The sequence below is a fragment of the Oryzias melastigma genome, linkage group LG4 (assembly GCF_002922805.2).
Source record: "Oryzias melastigma strain HK-1 linkage group LG4, ASM292280v2, whole genome shotgun sequence".
In the NCBI taxonomy this organism is placed as follows: domain Eukaryota; kingdom Metazoa; phylum Chordata; class Actinopteri; order Beloniformes; family Adrianichthyidae; genus Oryzias; species Oryzias melastigma.
The window spans coordinates 27,442,249-27,466,848 of record NC_050515.1 but is presented as its reverse complement, the minus strand read 5'-3'; the positions used below and the strand labels follow the sequence as shown (position 1 = coordinate 27,466,848).

At 41.8% G+C, this 24,600-nt stretch overlaps 1 protein-coding gene across 1 annotated transcript in view; it reads left to right on the top strand.

Moving 5' to 3' along the window:
- Positions 1 to 24,506, top strand: part of LOC112137042 (arf-GAP with Rho-GAP domain, ANK repeat and PH domain-containing protein 1) — a 27,893-nt gene extending 3,387 nt beyond the window's left edge. The window contains exons 4-26 of the mRNA XM_024259150.2: positions 7,912 to 8,376; positions 8,874 to 8,972; positions 9,097 to 9,259; positions 9,328 to 9,423; positions 11,803 to 11,907; positions 12,101 to 12,161; positions 12,243 to 12,363; positions 14,065 to 14,329; positions 14,406 to 14,605; positions 15,310 to 15,395; positions 15,473 to 15,655; positions 17,096 to 17,164; positions 17,241 to 17,340; positions 18,761 to 18,817; positions 19,147 to 19,273; positions 19,345 to 19,444; positions 19,520 to 19,721; positions 19,804 to 19,849; positions 19,932 to 20,113; positions 22,239 to 22,448; positions 22,580 to 22,685; positions 23,728 to 23,869; positions 23,947 to 24,506. Of these exons, the coding sequence (XP_024114918.1) occupies positions 7,912 to 8,376; positions 8,874 to 8,972; positions 9,097 to 9,259; positions 9,328 to 9,423; positions 11,803 to 11,907; positions 12,101 to 12,161; positions 12,243 to 12,363; positions 14,065 to 14,329; positions 14,406 to 14,605; positions 15,310 to 15,395; positions 15,473 to 15,655; positions 17,096 to 17,164; positions 17,241 to 17,340; positions 18,761 to 18,817; positions 19,147 to 19,273; positions 19,345 to 19,444; positions 19,520 to 19,721; positions 19,804 to 19,849; positions 19,932 to 20,113; positions 22,239 to 22,448; positions 22,580 to 22,685; positions 23,728 to 23,869; positions 23,947 to 24,003 (3,242 nt within the window). The 3' untranslated portion in view covers positions 24,004 to 24,506. The remainder of the gene's footprint in view (positions 1 to 7,911; positions 8,377 to 8,873; positions 8,973 to 9,096; positions 9,260 to 9,327; positions 9,424 to 11,802; positions 11,908 to 12,100; positions 12,162 to 12,242; positions 12,364 to 14,064; positions 14,330 to 14,405; positions 14,606 to 15,309; positions 15,396 to 15,472; positions 15,656 to 17,095; positions 17,165 to 17,240; positions 17,341 to 18,760; positions 18,818 to 19,146; positions 19,274 to 19,344; positions 19,445 to 19,519; positions 19,722 to 19,803; positions 19,850 to 19,931; positions 20,114 to 22,238; positions 22,449 to 22,579; positions 22,686 to 23,727; positions 23,870 to 23,946) is intronic.
- Positions 24,507 to 24,600: the final 94 nt, after the last annotated feature.

Here is a 24,600-nt window from a genome sequence, read left to right as displayed (position 1 = left end):
TGACTGTTTCTGAACAGCTTAATGAAAGTTTTTGTAGTTTCAGAAACTGTTTCTCTCTCTTGGCTTCAGGACCGATTACTAAAATTTTTGTTTTTTCCTGGTTTAGCTGCAGAAAATGATTCGCCATCCATAATTTCACATCTAAAATACAATTAAAAAGTGCTTCTACTGGCCTTGTGTCATCAGGAGACATGGATATGTACAGCTGGGTGTCATCAGCGTAGCTGTGAAAGCTGATGTTGTGCCTCCTGATGACATTCCCCAAAGGGAGCATGTAGATATTAAAAAGCAAGGGGCCAAGGATGGAACCTTGAGGCACACCACATTCAATACTGTGGACCCCAGAGAAGCACGTGTCCATGCTCATCTTGAAGTTTCTCTCAATGAGGTAGGAGGAGAACCACTGAAGAACAGTCCCTGAAAGTCCTATGTTTCTTAGTCTGTTTATCAGGATCAGGTGATCAACAGTATCAAAAGCAGCACTTAGATCTAAAAGAACTAACACTGAGATCTGACCTGAATCCAATGCATATCTAATATCATTAACTATCTTTCCCAGGGCCGTCTCGGTGCTGTGGTTCACTCTAAAACCAGACTGGTTTATCTCAAAGATGTTGTTATTTAAGAGAAACTCATTCAGCTGAATAAAAACAAGCTTTTCTAAAATCTTGCTTAAAAATGGCAAGTTGGACACTGGTCTGTAGTTATTAAAAACTGTTGGATCTAAATTTGTCTTCTTCAGTAATGGTTTCACTACTGCAGTTTTAAAGGCAGTGGGAAAAACACCTGTCTGAAGAGAGCAATTTGTAATATTTAAAATCTCGCTCTCAAAAGATCCGTAAAATAATTTAAAAAGTGATGTGGGGATGGGATCTAAAAAACAGGTTGTTGGATTAACTTGGGAGAAAACTCGACCAAGTGTTGCAGCATCAACCAGGTCAAAACTGTCCAGTGCTTCCTCAGGTAAGATCAAGTCATCATGTTCAATAAAAGGACTTCTCTGGTCGTTTAAAACACTTGATCGTACAGAATCAATTTTGCTCCTGAAGTGGTCTGCAAAGTCCTCACACAATGAAGGGGAAGCTGGCATTGTGTTTCTGTTCACATCGGGGTTGATCAAAGATTCAATTGTATTAAAGAGGACTCTGGGATTATTTTTATTTTCAGAGATGATGTTCGCAAAGTATGAATTCCTAGTCTGTTTTACTGTTCGGTTGTATAGTTTTAGTTGATTTTGGTATAGTTGATAGTTTATTTGAAGCTTGTGTTTTCTCCAAAGTCTTTCAGTGGCCCTGCACTGTCTCTTCAGTTTTTTGATTTCCTCAGTTCTCCAAGGGGGTGTGGATTTGATTCTGATCTTTTTAGATTTTAGCGGAGCAACTGAGTTGAGACTAGATTTCAATTTATTGTTAAAACTTTGTACAAGTAGGTCACAGGGGGCTGGTAAAATTATTGCAGAGCGAACAGCTGAAATAAATTTTCCGACCACTTCAGGAGTTAAGTAGCGTTTCCTCACCGCTTGGTGTTCATGACATGGGGGAGTTCTAAAGGCAGTTCTAAAGGTGAAGGCTACATTATCTTCACCTCTGGACTTGAAGGGAAGTCTTCTCTTAAGCAACATCTATTCCAAGCGAAACAGACCAGTAATGGTAGAGCTGCCGGGCCAGTAGGATCACCTCCTACCAGTTACGTCACCAGAAAGTGATGTGTGCCAACCTGTCCCGCCAGCTTCTGACGGTTTTCCGGACAAGAAGCTGCGTCACGCATCAGCAGCTGCAGAGAAACCCAGGAATTCCCCTGCTGGTGTGACTCGGCAACATGGCCGTCCATGAGCTCATTCACTTTCATCAAGTCTTTACCTGAACATTTAATCCACAAGCAGCTGGTGAGAGCGGAGCGACTGAGCAGTGTCGAGTGGGGATCTGCACCCTTCAACAGAACCAATCAGGTCCATCTCCCAGTAGGAGCCACCAAATCAAACTTCACATTTTAGAAAAATTAAAAACGGGTTTATATTTATGTTACTTTGACTGATTTTATAAATTTAAAATAGATATTGTTTTTTGAGATACATGAAAAAATTGACATACAGAATTTTTTTTTCAAAGCATGACAGTTTATGACTTTGGACAAAGGTTAATATGACTTCCTTTCAAAATAAAAGACACCCTGCATCACAATTATCTCCAGAAATATATCTAACTGACCCAAAAGTCTGTAACCTTTTTTGTTAAAAGAGTCATTTCGGACCATTTCTTCCTGACCAAAACCCAGCAGGAGACACTTTTTAAACCCTACTTTTGTGACCATTAAGCCATTCGTTTATGAAATGTAGCTTTTAAATATTTACAAAACAATGATATTTTTCAATTCATTACAAATTTCACTTATTTTAATTTGACGGCAGCTTGTACAAGTTCCTTTCAAAATAAAATACACCCAGAGTTGAAAAATATCCTCCTGTTGCAGCAGATATGAAGTCAAACACAGATTTATTTATCATTATTACTTTTTCTAACTTTACTTTCAAATACAAACGGGACATTGGTGTAGAATCCAACTCCACAAAAAATATATTTCCCTGAACATCATATGTGTCAAAGTCAAGGCCCGGGGGCCGGATCCGGCCCTCCAGGTAATTCTATTTTATTTGTTATTAATGACCCGATGTTATCTTGTGCTCATTACTAACTTGTATAATTTTGACAAAATATATTTTTATGGAGAGTAAAATATTGAAAGTTATTTAATGTTTAAGTTGATTTATTGTGGAATAATATTCCTGCCTTTTTATTATTCATAATTAAAAAGTTACGGTTTTAAATTTTAAAAAATTAACATTCTGCTAGCTTTTTGGAATATTTTAGCATTTACTAAAATTTGTCGGCTATTTTGGACTGGCAAATATTTGAGCCACATGCTAGCTGTGTTGTCTGGGTTAGCTGGGTTTAAGGAAAACGGTCATTCATGTGATTACAGAGATTACTGGTTTAATTATTGACAGATCAAAAACCATTCCTTACTTCCTTACTTAACAAGTGACAACATGACCTTCCTGGCATTATTTAGATCTTATCCTGAATTGAAATGATTCAAATGTAGACGTACGCATTAACTCTGCAGATGTTTTCTCTCTGTTTTACCACTGCAGCTGTGTTGATCTTTTTGCTTTAAATGTTCTCGTAGTCGCATATGCTTGTAGGAACACATCAGTTTCTGTCACCGTGAAGTATGAAGCTCTATTGATGTTTGTTCCCGTTGCCATGGTGAATCCTGCTGTCTTTGCTCCATTGATCAGGGATTTTTATGGTGTCACAACCGGCTTGAATAAAAGTCATGACGAACAAGAGGGAGACTGGGTAAACCTTAACCAAAGATTTATTTTAACGTATATCTAATTCAACTAAAGCTAAATGCTGATGGTCGGACATCTGCCAGGTGGGAGGGGCGACGCCATGACTCCCAGCAGCTTTTATACCCTCTGTGGGACTGGCCAGGTCTGCCCAGAGGGTGGAAACTCCAACTCAACCAGGACCTGCAAACAAAAAGGGGAGAACACAAACAAAGACACACAGGCCTGGAAGAGAAAGACCAGGGTCGTAACAATGGTCGCGACGCTCACACCTGATTCTGAGTCCAACGACTCACAGTTGATTGAACAAACTTTTTTCAGCTGTTCTGAAACCGAGAACTCTGAGTTTGCAAACTCTGAGCACTCTGAATTTGTTAAACCTGCTAATTGAAACGGGCCCCAGATCTGATCCGCAGTATTGGTGTCTGCGTTTTTGGCAATGTGGACTTGTACAGTAAAAGTTGTCAATCCAGATTGTGTTCAACAAGTAGCTACACTAATCTGGATCTACATGTTTCTTTCTTAAACCGGTTGTTCTGGTAATGGCGTCATCTTTGCTGCAGGACATTGTCATTAACCGGTTTGACGTCTCTCCTAAAATGATCTCCTTCACCTGAAAGCTCAGATGGAACAGATTGAGTGGCTGCAGGCGAGGCTGCCCTCGTTTCTGCCTGAAATGATCTCCACTGTTGTTCATCTTTAAACCTGACTGAGGATCAGACAAACTGGAAACCGCCCAACAGGAAGAACATGCCGCACCAAAGAACTCTGTTTTTCTGGAACTGTCACTGACTGTAGTTTCTCTCAGACATGAAGGAGAAAATACTTCCTGTTGAGACAATATGCAAGTGAACAAAAGAGTCTGAAAGAACTGCAGACAGGTTTCTGAGTGGTGACCTCCATGTTTAAAATACAGAGTTAACTCTGTGAGGAACCATCAGACCCACCACGACCCGTCTGATTATTGTTTTTGATGAAAGCTTAAATTTGAACTCTCACATAGATACGTTTATATAATGCCTTTTTCCATCTTGGGAATATTTCTAAAATTAGAAACATCCTGAATGATGCAGAAAAACTGGTTCATGCATTTGTCAACTTAAGATTAAAAGTGTGCTGTTCTTCACTGATGCCTATCCTAAAGCTTCTCTGAAAAACCTTCAGCTGCGTCCAAATGCTGCAGGTATGGAGCTGTTTTATGGCCATAAATATTTGAAAAACAAATAAAGTACTTAAAAAAATATTGGTGTTTGGCCACAAAAAAAAAGTAAAATCTCCAAAACACTTTTTTTTTTCAAAAATAAATGTAATATTTTCAGCTTCAGATGTTCAGTAAATCAAAATTTCAATTACACAACTTTTTTTTTCAGTTTCAAATCTTTTTTTTTTTCACTTTTGAATCTCAAAACTACAGTTTCACAACTTTCGGCACGTTATGACGCATATGGGGCGGGGCTAACACGAAGGACCAATCAAAGGGTGGTAACTTCAGCCTCGGTCCATTCACTGACTCAGAGAACTGTGATATTTATGGTCAGAAAATGTCTGTTTAGTCTGGACTATCATGTCTGAAGTTGTCCCAAGACGGATGTACAAAAAAAGAGTTTTATCGTGTACAAACCGCGCATCCGAAATGCTGTTCTAGCCGTTCAAAGCGCCATCTTGTGTTAACTTCAGGTGTAGACAACGTCCTTATGCTTGGATAAAACAGTTTTGTGGTGGGTTGCCTTCATTAAGCCTACAGAACACTAGCAAGTGAAAAGTGAAAAAAAGATTTGAAACTGAAAAAAAAGTTTTGAAATCTTGAGTTTTGAAACCTAAAAAAATTGAACATTTGATGCTGAAAATAATTAAGTTTATTATAGAATTTTTTAACCAAACACCAATATTTTTTTTTCAAAATGTTTTATTTGAGTTATAAATATTTATGGCCCTGATTTGGCTGCATATGCAGACAGCGGTTGAATGAAATTGTGTATCACCTATTGCATCTTCTCTTCACTGTCTGCTTGTTAAAGTGGAACATATTTCAAATTGTTTCACTAACATACAAAGCTTCAGAGAAACGTCTCGTCTCTCAAAGGGCTCATGTTGTTCAAACAGAACACTTTGTCCTCAGTCTGTAGGATTAGGCGACTGGTTGTTCCTTGAATGGAGGGCAGAGCCTTCAACTACCAGGCTGCTCTGTGGTGGAATCCACTCCCTGTCACTTCCATGGAGGCGGACACCAACTCTGTCTTTAACCCTTTAACACCTGAGGCGTCATCGGTGACGCTGGAACTCTAAATCTTTAACATACTGTAACTTTTCAACCGTTAACATGATAATTCCAGCAGATTAAGAAGGAGAAAAGCGGCTCAATAATTTTGTGTTTAGCTAATATTTTAGCAACGGGCTAACATGTTTTGGATATCTTAGCATCTAATGAGTTTTTTTTTTTTTTGGCTAATTCAGAGTTAAGCTAGTATTTTAGCAACATGGTAGGTTTTTTGGCTAATTTGGCATCTACTGAGGTTTTTTGGTTAATTCTGAGTTAAGCTAGTATTTTAGTAATGTGTTAATTTTTGGGGGGCAAATTTGACATCTACTAAGAGTTTTTTGGCTAATACTAAGTCAAGCTATTTTAGCAATGTGTTAGCTTTTTTATTGAAAATTTGGCATCTACAAAGATTTTTTTTTATATAATTCTGAGTTAAGGTAGTATTTTAGCAAAGTGCTAACTTTTTTGGCTAGTTTGGCATCTACTGAGGTTTTATGGGCCAGTTTTGAGCGAAGTTAATATTTTTGAAATGTATTAGCTTTATGGCTAATTTGGCACCCGCTGAGATTTTTGGGGCTAATTTTGAGTTGAGCTACTATTTTAACAACATGTTAGCTTTTTTGGATAATTTGGCTACTCAGGATTTTTTTAATTTTTAGGAGGTCAGATTACATTTGAACAAAATATTTACTTTTTTGGATAATTTGGCATCTACTGAGGTTTTGGGCTAATTCTGGGTTCATACCTGTTAGCCTTTTTTAAATTTTAGAGATTTCTTTCAATTTCTCAATAAATTCTTCATGCCACTTTTCTCCTTCAGAATCTACTGAAATTTTTGTGTTAATAGTTGAAAAGTTACACTAAGCCTAAGAACATAAACACTGGAGCTCTGGTGTTAAAGGGTTAAAGTCCCACTCCAGTCATATTTTGTTCTACTGTCAAAGCATTACCTGTGGTCTTTCAACCATGATTAGGGCTTTTTTTGGCAAGATGATAATAAAAAATGTGCTGTTTTTTTAGGATATAGCAGCAGGAGTTAATAAGAAATTCACCTGAGTTGTGGGCAGAAGTGTTGGTGGAGTAAGCATCTCTTGTTCCCCATCATTCCTCTGTTTACACTCTTTTTCACTAGCTTACAGGGCCTTACAGCTCCAAATTAACATTAGCGGTGCAACAAAAACGGTGATCAGTATCAGAGATATCCAGCCGTAGAGTTTTGATCCAGATTCCAGCTCAGACGAGGAAAACAAAGATGTTTGTGGATCAATTAGTCTGAAAGTGGATGCATCAGAATAGAGCGGAGCAAAGAGAATTTGAGGAATTTAAGGAATTTAAAATATTTCTCTTGCATTTTTCTCGCAATAGAGGACATTTATAAAATAATTTGGGATTAAAGCTACATTAAGGTTCTTTTTTAGTTCTTTATGCTGTTTTGGAGTTAGGCTAATACAGTATTTATACACTGGCCGTTTGCAGGTAGATACTAGCTGGTTTGGCAAAACTAAGTTTTTTTTTTCGTATTTTAAGGCTAGCTGGCTATCAGCTTCAGGGTTTTCAGCTATTAGTTTCAGTGATTTTAGCTTCAAGCTTCAGTGTTTTAGCAGCTTCAGTGATTTCAATTATCAATTTCAGCATCTAACAGCACTATCATCTTCAGCAGTTAAATTCAGTTTACAGCATTCACACTAGCATTATCACAGGTATTGCTACATATCTAGTTCATAATTATGTTACAAAGTTATGATTTTAAAGTTTTAATAATTTAGCTTTATTGTGTTCAATCAATGTTTATCCTGTTCGGCCTGTGTGTGGGTGTGTTTTGGATTTGTGTTTTGTGCGATTGAGTTTCCCACCCCTGGTTTAGAGAGTCTGGGCTGTGGTGCAGTGGTTACTGTTGTCACCTCACAGCAAGAAGGTCCGGGTTTGAATCCTGGCTGGGTTCTTTGTGTGTGGAGTTTGCATGTTCTCCTCGTGCTCGTGTTGGTTTTCTGCAGGGACTTCCTCCCACAGTCCAAAGACGTGCTTCTTAGGTGAATTGATGCAGTCTTAATTGTTAACAGACTAGCAACCTGTTCCACAATATACAGTGCCCAGCAGTAGCAAGAATAGGCTCCAGCAACCCCAAAAGGGATTCAGAGGGTTTGAAAAATGGATGGATGTTTACAGAATCCTCCCTGTTCAGACTCAAGTGTTCCTGGTGGTCTCTTGAAGAACTACAGAAAGATAACGACTGTTTGATTGAAAAGTTTATTTTCATCCCATCAGCTGACTAATGACATCACTGTGCCCCTGCTTTTAGGTAATCTTCCTGCCTCCTCTGGCCTGAACCATGAAGTCCTACCCTCTTTGACCGGCATGGCTGACATCACTGCCAACAGTGTCCCATCCCTACCAGCGGTTGCCAGTCCCATCCCAACCCCTTCATCCCCTTCAGCTCCTTCAACCCCTTCAGCCCCTCCACCCATAGGCTTCTTGGCCAACATCATCTCCACACAGATACCTGTATTAGCAAGTGACGCCAAGGCAGTGGCAACTCCCTCTGCAGCTGCCATTAGCTCTGCTCCTTCTACACCTGCACCTGATGCTGCCAAAGGGGCTGCAGACCTGGAAAGCATTGTTAGCTCGCTGGCTAACATACCTGGTTTTGCAGGGATTGTTGGTAATGTTGTTAATCCAGGGGTTAGCTCTTATCCATCAGCCCCACCGCTTGTTTCTGATGAAAGTAGATCACCTTCTTTGAAAAGACCCAACGACAATCACACAGGTAAAACAACCGATCAGTCCACTCAAGCTAATTCCAGGAGCAGCTTTTTAGTTTTTAGGCAAAGTCATAAAGTTAAAAATAGAAGGGAGGCACTTCTTCTCTTAGACACTCATCTCAAAGACATGTCTTCTCTTAGTAATTATTTTGCTATTAAAATAGTTTCTCTATGAGATAATTTTTCTTGCAAAAGAGAAAATAAGACTTTTTTTTTTTTTTAAACAAGGGTTTTTAACTTTCTTAAGATCCAGTTGTTGCCGTGTGCAGGGTTAGAGCACACAGTCTAAACCAACCCATGAGTCTGTGGAAAGTTCTGCTCCTCTTGGATGGGTTTGATTTTTAACTAAGTCTGAGGATTGTCTGAGTGTTTTTGGTTCAGATGACTTCCAAAGGAATGTGCACATGACCCCCTGTACCCACACTAAGAGGAGCACTAACCAGTAAACTGTCATTAGAGCACAGTATCCAGGGCCCTGATGTTCTCCTAAACATGTTTGCAGATGTTGGAGCACTTTCACCGCTGGTGATCTCATCTCTTGATCCAAACAATGGAGTGAAGTTACCACCTATAGAGAGCCCTGCTGAAACCAGGGATGCAGGTACACAAGCCCAAAGATCTGCTGCGGTGTTCTTTTGGTCCCATAATTCTTTTGGGCATTATTTTTCCTTTAGGATTTTAATTTGTGTTATCTCATTCTACTTTTATCGCTATGTTGTCAACAGCTAAAGGAGAAAATCCGTACGTCACAGTGCTGTCCAGCTGGACCAACCAGGATGATGGAGACACAGAGTCATCCAATGAAGAGGAGGCTCCAGCAGGAAGCCCCTCCCCCTTTGACACTGAGGGACCAGTTGCAACAGGTTCTGACCCAACAGCCGATAACAGGTGTGGTTCTGAAATGCCTGAGACAGCAGGTTCCACAAACTGCTGACCCAATCCCATTTGTTCCACAGATTGTCAGCCACTCATGCACCTTTGATCCCGACCCGACCAGTACCTCCTCGGCCCACTGAGACAGCAGGACAGACTGCAAAGCAAAAGGTCCCGAGGTAAACAGTTAAAAGGGCCATCCATGAGTCAGCAGAATGTTCTGGAACAACACATAATTCTTAGAGAGAGAGAGAGGAAGAAAGAGCCTCTGAGAAGTTCCAGAGGCGAGTCAGTGTAGCTCAGCTGTTTGCTTTGGTTCAGTCCAAACGCATCAAGTTTAGTCTTAATGGGTGTCTGAAGATGAATGATGGTGGAGCCAGCATGTGTCCTCAAACCTTCCTACCACTGGAAACACCACAGACCTGATTTATAAAGGCTTTTAAATACAAATATGTTTCACAGATGAGGTGGAAATGAGCCGACAAAAGACATACGTTAACTTTTAAGGAGAACATTTTGAAAGAGAGATGCATCTTCAAATGGACTGAGAAGTGTGTGTGAGACTACACACGGTTGTCCACAGCAGGATTGTGCTGTTTAAAAAAAAACAAAACATTAATAACATTACAGACACTAAGCTTTCACAGGTATGATAGAATATAATATGCTGTAATCCACATGTGTTAAAGTCAAGGCCCGAGGGCCGAATCCGGCCCTCTGGGTAATTCTATCCGGCCCTCCAGTCAATCATTTTATTTTATTGCTATCAATGGCCTGATGTTATCTTTGGCTCATTTCTAACTTATATAATTTTGACAAAATATATTTTGATGGAGAGTAAAATATTGAAAGTTATTTAAGGTTTAAGTTGAGTTATTCTGGAATAATATTCCTGCATTTTTATTATTCATAATTATATTAAAAAGTTACGGTTTTAAAGTTTCAAAAATTGACATTGTGCTAGCTTTTTGGACTATGTTGGCATTTACCAATATCTTTTAGTATATTTTGGAGTTTAGCCAATATTTCAGTTTTATGTTAGCTGGTTTGGCTAATTTAGGCTTTTTTCAGTTTTATTAGGCTATTTTGAAGTTATCTATTTTTTCAGCTACATGCTAGCTATTTTGGCTAACCTAAGTCTTTTTTGTTTTTTTTTAAGTTTTTTAGGCTAATTTGGCATTTAGCTAATATTTTAGCTGGCTTTCGGCTTCAGTGATTTCAGCTATCAATTTCAGCATCTTCAGCAGCCAAATTCAGCTTACAGAATCACACTAACATTATCACAGGTAATTCTATATATCTGGTTCATGATTATGGTAAGAAGTTCTGGTTTAAAAAAAAAATTTTCACAGTGTTCAATAAATGTTTATCCTGTTCTTCCCGTGACCTAAAGTGTGTTTTGAATTTTGGCCCCTTGTCCGATTGAGTTTGACACCCCTGGTGTAATCCAATGAATTTCAGTATATTTCTATCAATGAGCTCAGACGGTTAAAGACATAAATCTGAAGGAGATGCAGTGTGTCATATGCAGTACTGCAGCTGTAAATCAATGAATGTTGTTTCTTGAACATGTCACACACCAATCATACTCAAATATTGCTTAAAGCCCCAGTCCAACTATATTTGTTTTCTACTGTAAAATTGTTCCCAGTCGTCATTTAATATTATTATGCATCTTTAAGCTAAAATCAAAAAGCCTTTGTCCTTTTTTAAGACACATTGTCTGCAGAGCAGCAGGAGTTTATCAGAAATTCAGCTTTCCAAGTTTAAGTCCGTTGCGAGGTCCGTGTACGTTCATTGACAGCGTGCTGGAAGTTCAACAAAGAAAATTATAATTGCATTTTGTGCCCCGTTGGAATTTTATAACACCAAGTCTTTCATATATCATACAGTATCAGACCTGTGAAAGAAAAAGGCCTGGTGTCAAATTCACAATATTTTTGCCGCTTTGACACAAAGTCTCTTTCAACTGGTGGAAATGCATAGAAGACGATAGAAGAAGAATCTTCTCCTTCCTTGTCCGATGCTGGTCTGGTGTGAACACCACGGGCTGGATCTGCGTTCATGAAACCGTGTATATCGCATTCTTGAACCGGTAACGAATGCCCTGTGTGTATCCCCGCTTTAGATTACCTTTGGTCTGTCTCTCAACTTCCTCAGGGTTTTCTTCATCTCTGGTGACATCCTCTTGTATGAAGGAGTTACATTTTTCCTGAAGCCAAAAATCAATGCCAGCTGAAGAGGCCACAGAACCGTTTTACAGTTTTTGCTCCCGTTTTGGCATTTTCCTTCAGGGGTAACCACAGCCCTGTATTTCTCTGGGCTGCTGCACCAGCACAGGGAGACCCAAAACCCATGTGGCTACATATGTAGGCAGTAGCATGAAGGGTCTTCCCAAAGAACCCAGACTAGATTCAGCTCCCTCCCCCTGGGAATCAAACCCTGAATGTGCCAGTTGCCAACTAAGCTATCAAACCACTTTGAAGAGACCACTAAGCCTGTTCTGATTTAATAAAAGCTGAGGGAACCCTCAACTCAATAAAATGTTTGCTTTGCAGGAAAGCCACCATACGTGTTTCTAGGAAAAAGGGAGGACGCAGTCCTCCAGCACCTCAAAGCACCATGGTTCGAAACAGCTGGCTGGATGTCTGGAAAGGTTTCAGGTAAAAAAATAAAAATAAAAAATAAAAACTTCAAATTGAGCTGTCAAACAAGACTGATCTACAACCTCAAAGAGAAGCAGCAGAACTGTAGTGCTGTCTTAAATGGGCCAACAGAAAGTTCTTTAGGAGCCCACGAATGAAAGATTTTGAGATTGTGATGAATAATGGTGATGAATCTCCTCTCTGTTTACAGACATAACGTCTACTGGGTGACCATGGACGGACAGCTCATGTCTATGTGGAAGAAGCGCTCTGTAAGCTCTCCCGCCTCACATTGTTGACCCTCAATGACTTCCTGTTAATTTACTAATGAATCCATTTGCTCTGTGGATCAGGATCGGTTCAGTGAGGTTCTGTTCCATGTCTCCAGTATCACTAATGTGAAAAACTTGGACAAAGGTAGATTCTCTGTGTACTTCAAGAGGAAACATTACGACTTCTTGGCTCACAATGATGGTAAGAATATTTACTTGAAGCTGAATAAACCACAGTAGCTCAAACTACCTGAGGTTTAGTTCTTCACAAAGGCAGATTTGCACATGGGCACTGTGTAAGCACGTAGACATGTGAGCTTTAGATTGAGGGTTCTCAACCAACATGGGCATCAGGAACCCCCCGTATGCGACTTCTACATTAAGTGAAACACCTATGAATGTCTACCTGAGAATTTAAATGCAGTCTCTATCACAACCCTCAGTGAGACCAATGAGCCCATCTAGACGACAGCATGTTTGATCTTTGAGATGCTTGGCAATAGGTAAACATCTCACAGACGTATTCAGATGTAGGAACTACAGATATGTGTGATGAAATGAAAAAGCTTACAGCCTCAGCTGCCTCCCAGAAGTGGTACTTTAGAGAAAAAGATGGCAGAAGGATTATAGGATGCTCTCCTTTGAACCATTGAGTGTGTACTCTCAAAGACCATGGAACACCATGAGAACAGACCCACTAAGGCTCAAGACTAAATACCAGAGAAGCGTGTGAGAGGAAAGAAAAATCACTCAACAACAATGATGAGAGGCTAGTGGATTTAAGGACATAACATACGGAGCTACTGCAAAAAGATCAAGCAACTATCAAAGGGGAGCTAGCATCAGCTACTGGTGGATAAAGCACTTGATACTCCAAGAATCACATGTATTTAATATTAGTAAGCCTACGAGTCCATGCTACACATGAATCCAGGAATACATTAACACTGAGAGCCTTTATAAGGAACTCAATGGCCATGTGGAAAATAACCTTAGAGGCCAACTCCAAAACAATTGCACAAGTTAACCTCAAGAGTGGCATCCACCAAGGAGAGATGATTTTCATCACAGGTTATTTTTTAAATGGAACCCCCACAACAAACAAGAGATGACTGTTATAAGACATCGGTTCACTTATCCATACTTTCAGGATTTAGAGCAATGATACCAAAATGTCATTTAGGTTGAACAAGTGTGCCCAGATAGCACCAAAGAGAGGGAAGATTATCTGCACAGAGAGTTTTGTTGAACCTGAAGGCAACATCTCAAATGTGTACAGTTACAATAAGCTTGAAATCCTGCAGGCGACTGGGAACCACAAAGAGGCCACAAGGAAAGTAGTAAATGCCATTTACATACACAGAGTAAGATCAGTCCTGAGAACTTCCCTGAAGGGCAAGAACAAAGTCTGGGCACCACCATCTATGTCAGCAGAGCTCGAGGAGCCGGGAAAATATGGAAAGTAAAGGCAATAGTGATCCCTGTGGAAGTTCAAACACGCTACCTCCAAGCTGGGAGTACGGTTGTAGTGGATTACAGAAATGATATCCAAGATCTCTGTTCAGAAGAATGCAGCCGTAGAAGCACCAATCATATGGACCTTCAGGCTCACAAGGTTCAAGTAGTGGATTTGAAATGAATCAAACCACTAACAGGGCAAGAGGGGAAATTCAACCAGTCATTTTTTTAGCAAGAATAAAAACTGTTTGTTTTTAAGGGATTCAGTGTATTGATCAGTTCCTCATAGTATTAAAATCTGCCTCTACTAGAATGGATGTTGGGGAGAGAAGAGTGACAAGCCTAACTTCCAGATCAAAGGTTCAGCTCTGGTTTTAGCTAAAAGGTTAGGATTGCAGTCACGGAAGGAGTCCTGCTAATGTCTATCCTTTTATTTGTCCTATAGATGTTCAGGAAGGATGGGTCACATCTCTGCAGGCAACTCGAGGGTTGCCAAGCCCCACCCCTCCAGAGGTGCATGGACAAATCACCATCAAGGAATCACGGAGTCGTGTATATGCTGCTGTCTTTGGACATGAAATGTGGATATATCCTAACAAGGACAGCTTCCAGTTGGGAATTGCCTCCTACATTGTGCCCCTGAATGTAGCAAGTGTCATGCCCACAGGAAAACATTCATTCGCTCTCACCATTCCACACAAGACATTCAAGTACATCCTCACCCGCCACTATCTGTGTGTCTAATGATAAGGTATCAACAGAAGCTCTCTGTCTCTCTCTCACTAGCTTGACGGTTGATTCGTCAAAGGACCAGACCACCTGGCTCAACTGCCTAAACAAAGTCATCTCCAATGCCCAAGCTTGCAGCCAGGTGGCACTGCGTCTTAGAGAAAACCCCTTCAACAAGGTGTGCGGTGACTGCGGTGAAGCCAATCCAAACTGGGCATCAGTCAATCTTCTGCTGAGCCTCTGCAAGAGCTGTGCAGGTACAAACTTTAGTCATGTGGACTCTGGTGTTACAAAAACATCATTTATCGGGGCAGTCATGGTTCAGAGGAGAGTGGTCAACCTCTGATTAAAAAATTGTTGGTTTTGTTCCTGCCTTGTGTATCCATGTGTCAGAATGTCCTTAAGCAAGACACTGAACTCCAGATTGCTCCTGGTTGGTGTGAGTGATCATCAGTGTTCAGACACTGAACCCCGAATTGCCTCTGGTGGGAGGTTGGTGCCAGTGTTCGGCAGCGGAGCCACCACCAGTGTGTGAATGTGTGTGTGAATGGGTGAATGGGTCTGTGACTGTGAAGCGCTTTGGGCCCCTGAAGGAGGGTAGAAAGCGCTATACAAGTATACGCTATTTACCATTTACCATTGGAGTGTGTGAATGTCTATGTTAATGATTGAATGTGACTGTGAAGTGCTTTGGGCCTCAAGGAAGGTAGTAAAGTGCCATTAGTAGTGTATGCCATGAACTAGTTCCTCTTTGTCAGTTTGAGACACCAATTTCCTGATTTCAAAAATGTTACAAAATTGCAGAGGGATTGGACCAGCAGTTCATCAATAAATGAAAGAAAGGCATTCTAGAAACTTGATTTATGTGAGAGTTGAAAGTTAGTTAGTGGTGAAGGACACTAGTTTGATGGAAGCTCAGGTGATCTAGGTCTGAATTTCACTGCCTCTTTTCTGCTGTCAGATCACCATAAAAACCTGAGTAACAACCTATCCAAGGTGCGCAGTATGTGGTTAGACACCAAGATCTGGACTGAACCAGTCATTCAGGTAAGGATGTGGACCGCTCAAGCCGGAAAATGAAGTTTTTTTGTGTTTTTAATCTTTTAACCCTCTGAACTTTTCAGCTGTTTGTCACCTATGGGAACAAGCTGGCTAATCAGGTGTGGGCTCCAGCTGTGCCTGCTGCCGAGCAGCTGCACCCCAAATCTACAGATGCAGAGAGGTCAAAATTCATACAGGACAAGTACAGCAGGGGGCGCTACAGACGAGTCCACCCCCTGTCGTCCAGCCGCTCCATGATGGAACAGGTCTGATCCTGCAGCATCTAGTGTCAACTTCATACTAGGACCGGGTTTTATTAAAATCAGAGAAATAGTTTAACTACTTACATGAACTGCAAGATTCACTTCATCTGTTGATTGGTGGTAAGCCCTGGGAGTATCATGGTGAAAGAGATGGGTGTTAGAAACGATGATGAAGATAAAAAGGACCAAAATGATGATGATGATGATGATGATGAAACACAGGATGGCTGCCATTTATCCACTTGGTTAGCCCCTTTTCAGGGGACGGAGGTAGAAATTAAAGAATTGGGAATGGTTAAACTGTCAGCTCTATCAGAACAACATGGAAGAGTTTGGAACAACAGCAACTCAGAAACAAGTGGTCGACCACGTAAACTGATGGAGAGAGGTCAGAGGATGATGAAGGTCAAAGAGGTCGTAGACTTTCTACAGTCAATCACTGCAGAGCTCTAACCTTCATGTGACCTTCAGATCAGTCTGAGTACACAGAGAGCTTCATGGAATGGGTTTCCATGGCAGCAGCTGCATCCAGACACATCATCAAGTACAATGTAAAGTGTGGATGCAGTGGAGTGAAGCACGCCGTCACTGGACTCTAGAGCAGCCTTTTCTAGAGGGAGGAATCACACTTTTCCATCTGGAGATCTGATGGACCCGTCTGGGTTTGGAGGCTGCAGGAGAACGGGACATTTCAGACTGAATTGGTGGAGGAGGAATGATGGTGTGGGCTTGTTTTTCAGGAGTTGTGCTTGGCCCTTTAGTTCCAGTGAAAGGAACTTTGAAAGAAACATTTTGGACAATTCCATGCTCTTGTAGGAACAGTTTGGAGCGGCCCTTCCTCTTTCAACATGACTGACCAGAGCACAAAGCAAGGTCCATACAGACATGGAGGACAGAGTCTGGACTGAACTGACCTGCACAGAGTCCTGACCTGAACCCAAAGAACATCTCTGGGATGAATTAGAGCAGCAGGCCTTCTCCACCCACATCAGTGTGTGACCTGACCAATGCGCTTTTGGAAGAATGGTCCAGAATTCCTACAAACACTCCTCAACCTTGTGGGCAGCTTTTCAGGAAAGATAAAGCTGTAATAGCTGCAAACAGTGGATAGACATTACATTGAACTTTATGAGTTAGGATTGGGATTACAGTTTAGTTTATATGAGTCAAGGCAGATGAGCCAATACTTTTAGTAATATAGAGTATCAAACAGTGCAGTCTTTTCGTCTCCGTTCATTGGCTCATTGAGAATTCCTGTCTCATTTGACATGTGCTCATTCATAACATTTCAAAAGAGGGAGTATAAGGGAACAGAATCCCCCCAACACTTGACATCATGGGGGTTCAAATCTAGGAGGCCATAATAAAAATGAAGATTATGGTGATGGTAGTCATGAAAAAGTGGATAATGTTGATGACAGTGATGATCATGGTGTTTTCTAGCGGCTGTGTCAGGTGGTCTGCACCAGTGACCTGGAGGAAACCATGTCTCTGATCTGCTCAGGAGCAAAGGTATGACTCTCTCTGCTGAAATATTCTTAACTTACGAAAGGCAGTAGTTTTTACCTGACGGATTACTTCTGTGCAGGTGTGTCCTTCTGACCCGCAAAGCCCCTCCCCCATCGTTCTGGCTGAAAAAGCCAATCAGGCATTACAGATGGAGCTTCTGCGTCTAAACGAATACACAGGTAAGAATAGCAAGAGACACTGGTGCCACATTCACACCAGATAATTTATTTATTCGACATTTTAAATCAAGAATAAGAGTATAGAGCCTCTTGAGATGAAATATCCTGCTTTCGAGAGAGCCCTCCTTTCCAGAATGTAAACAGATTCAAACAAGAATGGAAGAGAAAAAATCAGCAAAGAAAACTAACAAAACTAATTTGATGGTAAAAGATAACACAACACTCATGTACATTCATACAAAACACACTGGCTCACAATATACACCTCTCCTCATCGTTACAATTCATAACAAAAGCTTATACAACAAAATGCTGTAGCTTCCATTTGGGAAAAGAATAAAGAAAAAACAACATAAATACAAATGTAACACACGCTAAAATATAAATATATAGTGAGAAAACTAGAAGCAATGGAATTTGTGCTCAAGATGAACCAAAATAACTTTTCTGAATGCTGGGAAGGACCTTATGGAACTGTGCACTGTGACGAAGAGGCAGAGGCGGTTGGATCCATTTGCAAACGTAGAGTTTAATGGCGAAGCATCAGCAGGAACAAGCAGAGGCGTAGTCAAAAACAGGCTAAGGTCAAAACTAGGAGCGAGGCAGGACAACAAGGAGATTCAGGCAAAGGTCAAAACCAGGGAGATCAAACTATGATAGACTGTTCAGACTGTCTGCAAAACCCAGACTTCACACTGGAGAAGTGGCTGAGGCAGGTTTAAATGCAGGATGACACTGATGATGATAGAAACCAGCTGTGTAGACAGGAAGCCATGGCAGTGGCTGATGGGGGTTGTAGTCAGGGAGCAGCAAGGTTAAAACTCTGGCGAGGGCTCCCTCTGGTGGTCGGGGGTTGAAACTGAGGGTGGAACCATGACAAGCACACAGTATTCACACTGGACAAGCAAGGAGGGGCTTCTTCTTCCCTTTCCTTTTTCTGCCGTTTACTAGCACGTGTCCGTTGCCTGCATGTGAAAGCGGATTGGGGTCAAAGCGGTGCAAATTTGGTGAATCTCGCTCCAGGATTTTTCTTTCCCAGCTAGATTCCGATATAGGAAAGAGTTGGTCTCATAGAATTTTGGCCGGAACACAATTATTAATTTCTCCTCCATGATCATAAATGAAAAAGGACGCTATCCACGTCACAACCAATTCCGAGTCCCTCATTGGTCAAAGTTCGACCTAGCTTAGCTTTCAACACGTGTTCAGTGGGTGTTTGTAGAGCTAAGAAACTGAACTTCTGTGGCGAAGTGTGAAGGTGAGAGTTTTGAACGCAGAAGCCCAAAACGCGCTTTTACATCAAATTTTCATTGAAAGTTGTTGCTTGAACGCGTGTTGTCAGGGTGATGTGAATGTAGTTTCAGGGGAATCAGACTTGATCTGACAGGTGATGGTAAAGATGATGTGCTTTTGTTCTCAGAGGTCCCACCTCACAGGCCCCAGGCAGCCCACGGGAGACTAGACTCCACTCCAACAGGTAAGGTTGACTTGCACAGATAGTGAAAATGTGTGAAGCTGGTGGAATTTTGTAGAGGTTTACCGTAGCCTACAGCAGCACAGGTGAACCTTACCTGAACCTGTCTCACAACATGGATCAAAGTCTCAACAGGCTCTTCAAAACTCAGGTTCTGGTAGAGTAGATTTCCTCCGGTGCTGAAAGCAGCCAGCTGTGCGCACAGCACACCTTCAACAGAACTACATACCCTCGTCTCAGAGCCAAAATTCTGATTCTAACAGAGCAACAGTCACACGACAAACTCACACCCGTGCTTATGTGTGTTCATGTGCATATTACTGCTTATAAAGGTGAAGAGGAGGAGGAGCTTCATGGCAAACTGGAGGAAGATCGTTTCCTCTTCTCACTGGAGAACAATTCTGCAGCTTGTGATGTTCTGGACCTGCGGGAGGTTCTGTCTGTCTTCCTCAGTATTGGGTAAATATGCAGCAGTGTTGTTCTGGTGGTTCTTTGGACCAGATCTTCTGAGGTTATCCTCCTGATTTTAGGTCCAAACACAGCTTTGAGCTGGTGACACTGGATGATCAGCTGACCTGTGATACAAACAGCAGAGATGAGATGCTGGAACACCTGGTTTACATTCTGAAGGTCAGAAAAGGATTTGAGGGACCCGGTCCAGAAAGCTCATGTTGTCTTCATTGTCTGATCTGTTTTCCATTCCAGGTGATTCTTCCAGCAGGTGTATCTTATGCTGAGGTGTGCAGTGGTATCGCTGTTTGTAAAGTCTGTGTGGTTGGAGAGGGTGGAGCTTCAAACCCCTCAGATGCCTGGTTGTTGCTGTGGGAGGATGGGATCAGCATTCACCCCGTCAACAAACAGGCACAGCCAGCTCTGATGATGGAACTAAGCATGCTAAATGTCCCTGGTAATGCTTGCAGTTGTTCAGGATTCAGTGTTATTGACCTTTACAGATCATTTTGAGAACTACATTTTGTTTCCTCCTTCAGTGGGGGATCCATCTGATAACATTATAACCATGGAAACCTCGGAGAGGTGAGACTTAAGGCTTGTTTTGAGGGTCTGTGATTGGTTAAGCCTGCACAGGTGCATGTGAACGTTGGTTTCCTGTTTTCAGGAGTGTGTCACTGCGCTTCGAGGAGTCCTACAGCTGTCAGACGTGGTTCAGCTACCTCCAGAAAGCTCTGGCAAACAGCAGTACAGTCCAAACCAATCCAAGCTCTACGGGGCTTAAAAGAGGTTTTCGAGGTTCTGTATCCCCGGCCATTGAGCGCTGCATCTCCCACATCACAACATATGGTGAGTTCAAGAAATAAGTGGCCTTTCCAAAAGTGCAGTACTGGTTCAGCAAAGTTCTGGCTGATAGCTGATTTTCATTGAACCCGAGGGAGTAAAACTTGAATGAGACTATAACACCTAGTTTTGCTTCTCACTCACTTTCAACCAAAGACATACACAATGAATGAGTAATCTCTGTCATCAGCAACAGGACTGTGTGACCAAAGTAAAGCCTCAAGTGGGCTGGCCAAACTGGAGATTAGGAATGGCAGAACTGACTTGAGCCCCCTTCCCAGGCACGCACGCATACATGCACGCACACACACAGTTGTCATGAATAGATTACAAACACTAAACATTGAAATATTTTAAAAATTGAGGTTTGGCAAAGAATGTGGCAACTATCTTCCCATTTGCTGTAGAAATGTTAAGTCCAGTCTGACCCGAGACACCCTTTCCTCTCTGACTTGGCTGGCAGTCAAGCGTGAGTGTTATGATGGCCCAATTCACCATCATATTTTCATTCCCAAGTCATCCCATACTGATACATGGGTAAGGACCCCTCCACATCGCTTTTTGATATTTTGGGTCCCCAACTCGTCTAACCCTAACCTAATAGACTAACTCAAGCCTGGTCCACGTCTGGTACCATGTCTGGAACCAGTACTAATCAGCAGCTGATACTGATCCGCGTCTGACACTGGTTCCAGTCCTGCGCCCCGTACCAATCCGCGAGGGCAAGATTGTTTACACTTCCTACAACCACCACCTGCGACCTGCTCAACCACTTTAGCCACTGTCGCTCCGATTTGACTCTCCTGCTCTGGAGTTGCCGTGTTGGTAGGAGACAGGCAGGTGTGGGTTTGCTGTATCCCTTTTGGGGTCGCGGGGGTGCTGCAGCCTGTCCCAGCTACAAACACTAACAGTCAAACTTTGGGAGAATTTGGATTCTTCGACTAAATTGACCTATGAAGCAGGACCTCTGTGGGAGGAAAACACCAAGAAAAAAACCTTAAATGCATGGGGAGAACATTAAAACTCCACACAAAAAGGTCCCAGCCAGGATATATACCAGGCTCTTCTCACTGTGACGCAAGAGCGCTAACCACTAAAACACTGTGCAGCCCCATCTGAGCAATGATAATGGAAAAGGAATGGTAGGGAGTAAAATCCTCCCTGGTCTGAACCAGGGCAGGGCTTTGTTATCAGACTTCTGTGTCAGTCACAGTTTGTCCAAAACGAATACCAAATTCAAGAACAATGGTGTCAATCAGTGCAAGTGGCACCTGGAAACCTTTGGGAGGTCAGTGATCGACTTTGTAGTTGTCATGGAGTTTTTATCCAATCACTACCTGATTCTTAGTTGGATTCACAGCAGAGGAGGAGCCTGATAAGACATGGTAGGCTCAAACGTTACTTCCGGCACCTCTGTGGTGGATGCTGTAGTTCAAAATGGGAAATGGGGGTTTCCAGTAAGGAGAGATCATGCCCCAAGTTGAGAAGTTTAAACCCCTTTAGGCGCATCTTTACAAGTAAGTGAAAGATGGAGCTTGAGAATGACGGGCCGATAGATGCAGTGGCTGCTGTCATGTAATTGTTGTTTGTATCTGTTTTTGTGAAGAAGAAGCTTAAGCCAAACGGCAAAGTTCTTGATTTACTGGTTGATCTATATCCCAACCCTCACTTATGATCATGAGTTTGGGGCATGATCAAAAGATCCAAATGGCTGCTGTCATTAAGGCACTCCCTTAGAGACAGAGTGAGTCCACTCAGGAGTAGCTTGGTGCAGAGCTGCTGCTCCGTATCATTGAGACCACACACTAGAGGTGGGTCAGGTATCTTTTTCAAATGTCTCCTAGAGGCCTCCCTAGGGAGCTATTGATGCATATGGGTGGAGGCTCCAAGTATGACCAAGAAAATGGTGGAGGGACAATGATTCTAAGATGGCTTGAGAGTCCTTTAAGGTCCCCAAAGCAGAACTGGAGGAAGTTTCTGTGGAGAAGGAAGTGTAGGTATCTCTGCTTAGACTGCAGCCCTGACAACCTATCGCCATATAAGGAGAAGACAATAGATGTATAGGTGTTCCTGGAAAAACAATAGGAAGAAAAGCAGTTATTGTAGTTTGGTTTTTTTTTTTTACCTGCAGGTCTGAAGGTGGAGGGTGTGTACCGCCGTTGTGGCCTCGCCACCAAGGTTAACAAGTTGGTTGAGACACTAAAGACATCACCAAATTCCGCCCCCCTTGAAAGTGATGAGCAGGGTGTGCTGGACACTTGCTCCGCCCTCAAACAGTACATCCGGGACCAGGAGAGTATTGTCCCCACCTCGCAGAAGCAGAGCTGGCTGCAAGCCGCAGGTAAGCAGCTGGCCATGTTCGGACGATCAGCTGATCACGCCAAGATCAGTAACTGATGCTCAACTGATCACAGGTCTGCAGGACTCTGACTTCTAACAGAAACTGAACTGAAACTGCTATTTGTGTTCCAGCCAATCCAGATGAGCGCTTACGGTTCAAGGAGTACAGACGCTTACTACGACAACTGCCCGACAACAGCAGAGCTACACTCAATGCACTGTTTGGACACTTCTACATGTAAAACACGCACACACATGAAAACATGCACAGACGTTCACAAGCATGAACAGTTACAAGCCCACACATGGGGTTGCTGCGATTCACAATATGAAACAGATCTGTTAGGTAGGCTCAATGTTAAACTAATTTTCGTCATCAGTCCTTCCAAGATTTTGCCATATTGCAGTCGCTCCAATTCCAGAAAATTCAACTAATTCTGGCAACTTTTTCTGAACATTGTAACTTTGTCCAATCGCTCTCCTGAACATGTTCCACCATCAAACCGACTCGTCTAAGTTTAAAGGCTCAAACCTGCGTCATCAGTCTAACCCACGAGACAAAGTCAGGGCCCGGAGCCGGGTAATCCTATCTGGCCCTCCAAATCTTTTTATTTTATTGTTATTAATGGCCCGATGTTATCTTGTGCTCTTTTCTAACTTTTTATGGAGAGTAAAATATTGAAAGTTATTAAAGGTTTAAGTTGATTTATTCTGGAATAATATTTCTTTCATTTTTATTATTCATAATTATTTTGAAAAGTTACAGTTTTAATATTTTAAAAATTGGCATTTTGCTAACTTTTTGGACTATTTTGGCATTTACTAACTTTTTTGCCTTTTTTCATTTTTTTTAGGCTATTTGAAGTTTAGCTATTTATGTGTGTATGTTACCACACAAGAATTTTCTTCTTCTCCATCTTTTCAAGCACATTGTTTGCTTTACTTGTATATTTGTATTTTTAAACTCTTTTATTTGTATTTTTAAATTCTTATGTTTATCCTCTCCGGCCCCTAGCTGCATCCGGGTTAACTAGCTATCGTGATGTAAGCAAGTCTCAGGAATTCAAACAGTTTTTCTCGGGCACTTTGATTGACAGCGACTCAAAAGGAGAAATACTCGGAAATGCAAACAAGAAATTATTTCTTATTATATTTTTTCTATTTCAGAAGAAAAATGCCACACCTACATGTTAAAAACTCAAAAAACACGATTTTCATTGGAGTGGGACTTTAAACGATTTCGCTGTAAGTTGTCAGTGACCCCTCTCTCTGTGTTTCAGGGTACAGGTCTTCTCTCAGGTCAACAAAATGTCTGCTCACAACCTGGCCGTGGTTCTGGTTCCATCTCTGTTTCAGATGATGAATCAGGACATGATTCAGCTCTCTAGGGAGTTCATCATCCACCACACGCTGCTCTTCCTGGTCAGTCCCTCATCCACCTGCCCTCCAGCAGCCCTTCATGTGGGAGGTTGAAGCTCATGTTCATTCTGTTTCTACAGACTCCAGAGAAGCAGCAGTCTGAGGAGGAGGCGGAAGAGGAGATCACTTTCCTTTGATGAAGTTGAAGGAGTTCCTGATCTCCAGACCAAACAGACTGTATCAGATTCACCACAGGAAGGCTTTGGTTCTCTGGGTTTGCTTTGACCCAGACTGATACCACTGACACTCTGCCGTATGGTGCCTCCTGCTGGCCCTGTGTGTCTGCTTTTATTTTAGGATTTGTTTAATTGGACAGACACAGACTTTTTGTGGTTTTTGTGTATTCTGGTTTGGGATCAGCAGAACTGATTCTGTTTTATCTGACTGCCTGTGACCTCTTCACTGCTTTCACTTCATCATCAGCACTTGCACAGAACTGGAGCTCAAGAAAGTTCTTCATGATATATCCTGACTGAGATATCCTGATGAGATATCCTAACTGTCTTTTTATAAGAACCCACAGGGATCCTTTACTTAACCAAGAACCTCATTTAGTTCCTTTGAGTTCCTTTTGTTTAAGAATATGAAGTTTTACAGCTGGTGTAGCCTAATAAGTTGTAATAAAAACAGACTTGTTCTATTTGAGAGTTGTTTTTTTTCCATCACATCAAGCTTTCATCCATCCACTTTCTATAGGGCTTTGTCCTGTACAGAGTCACAGCGATGCTGGAGTC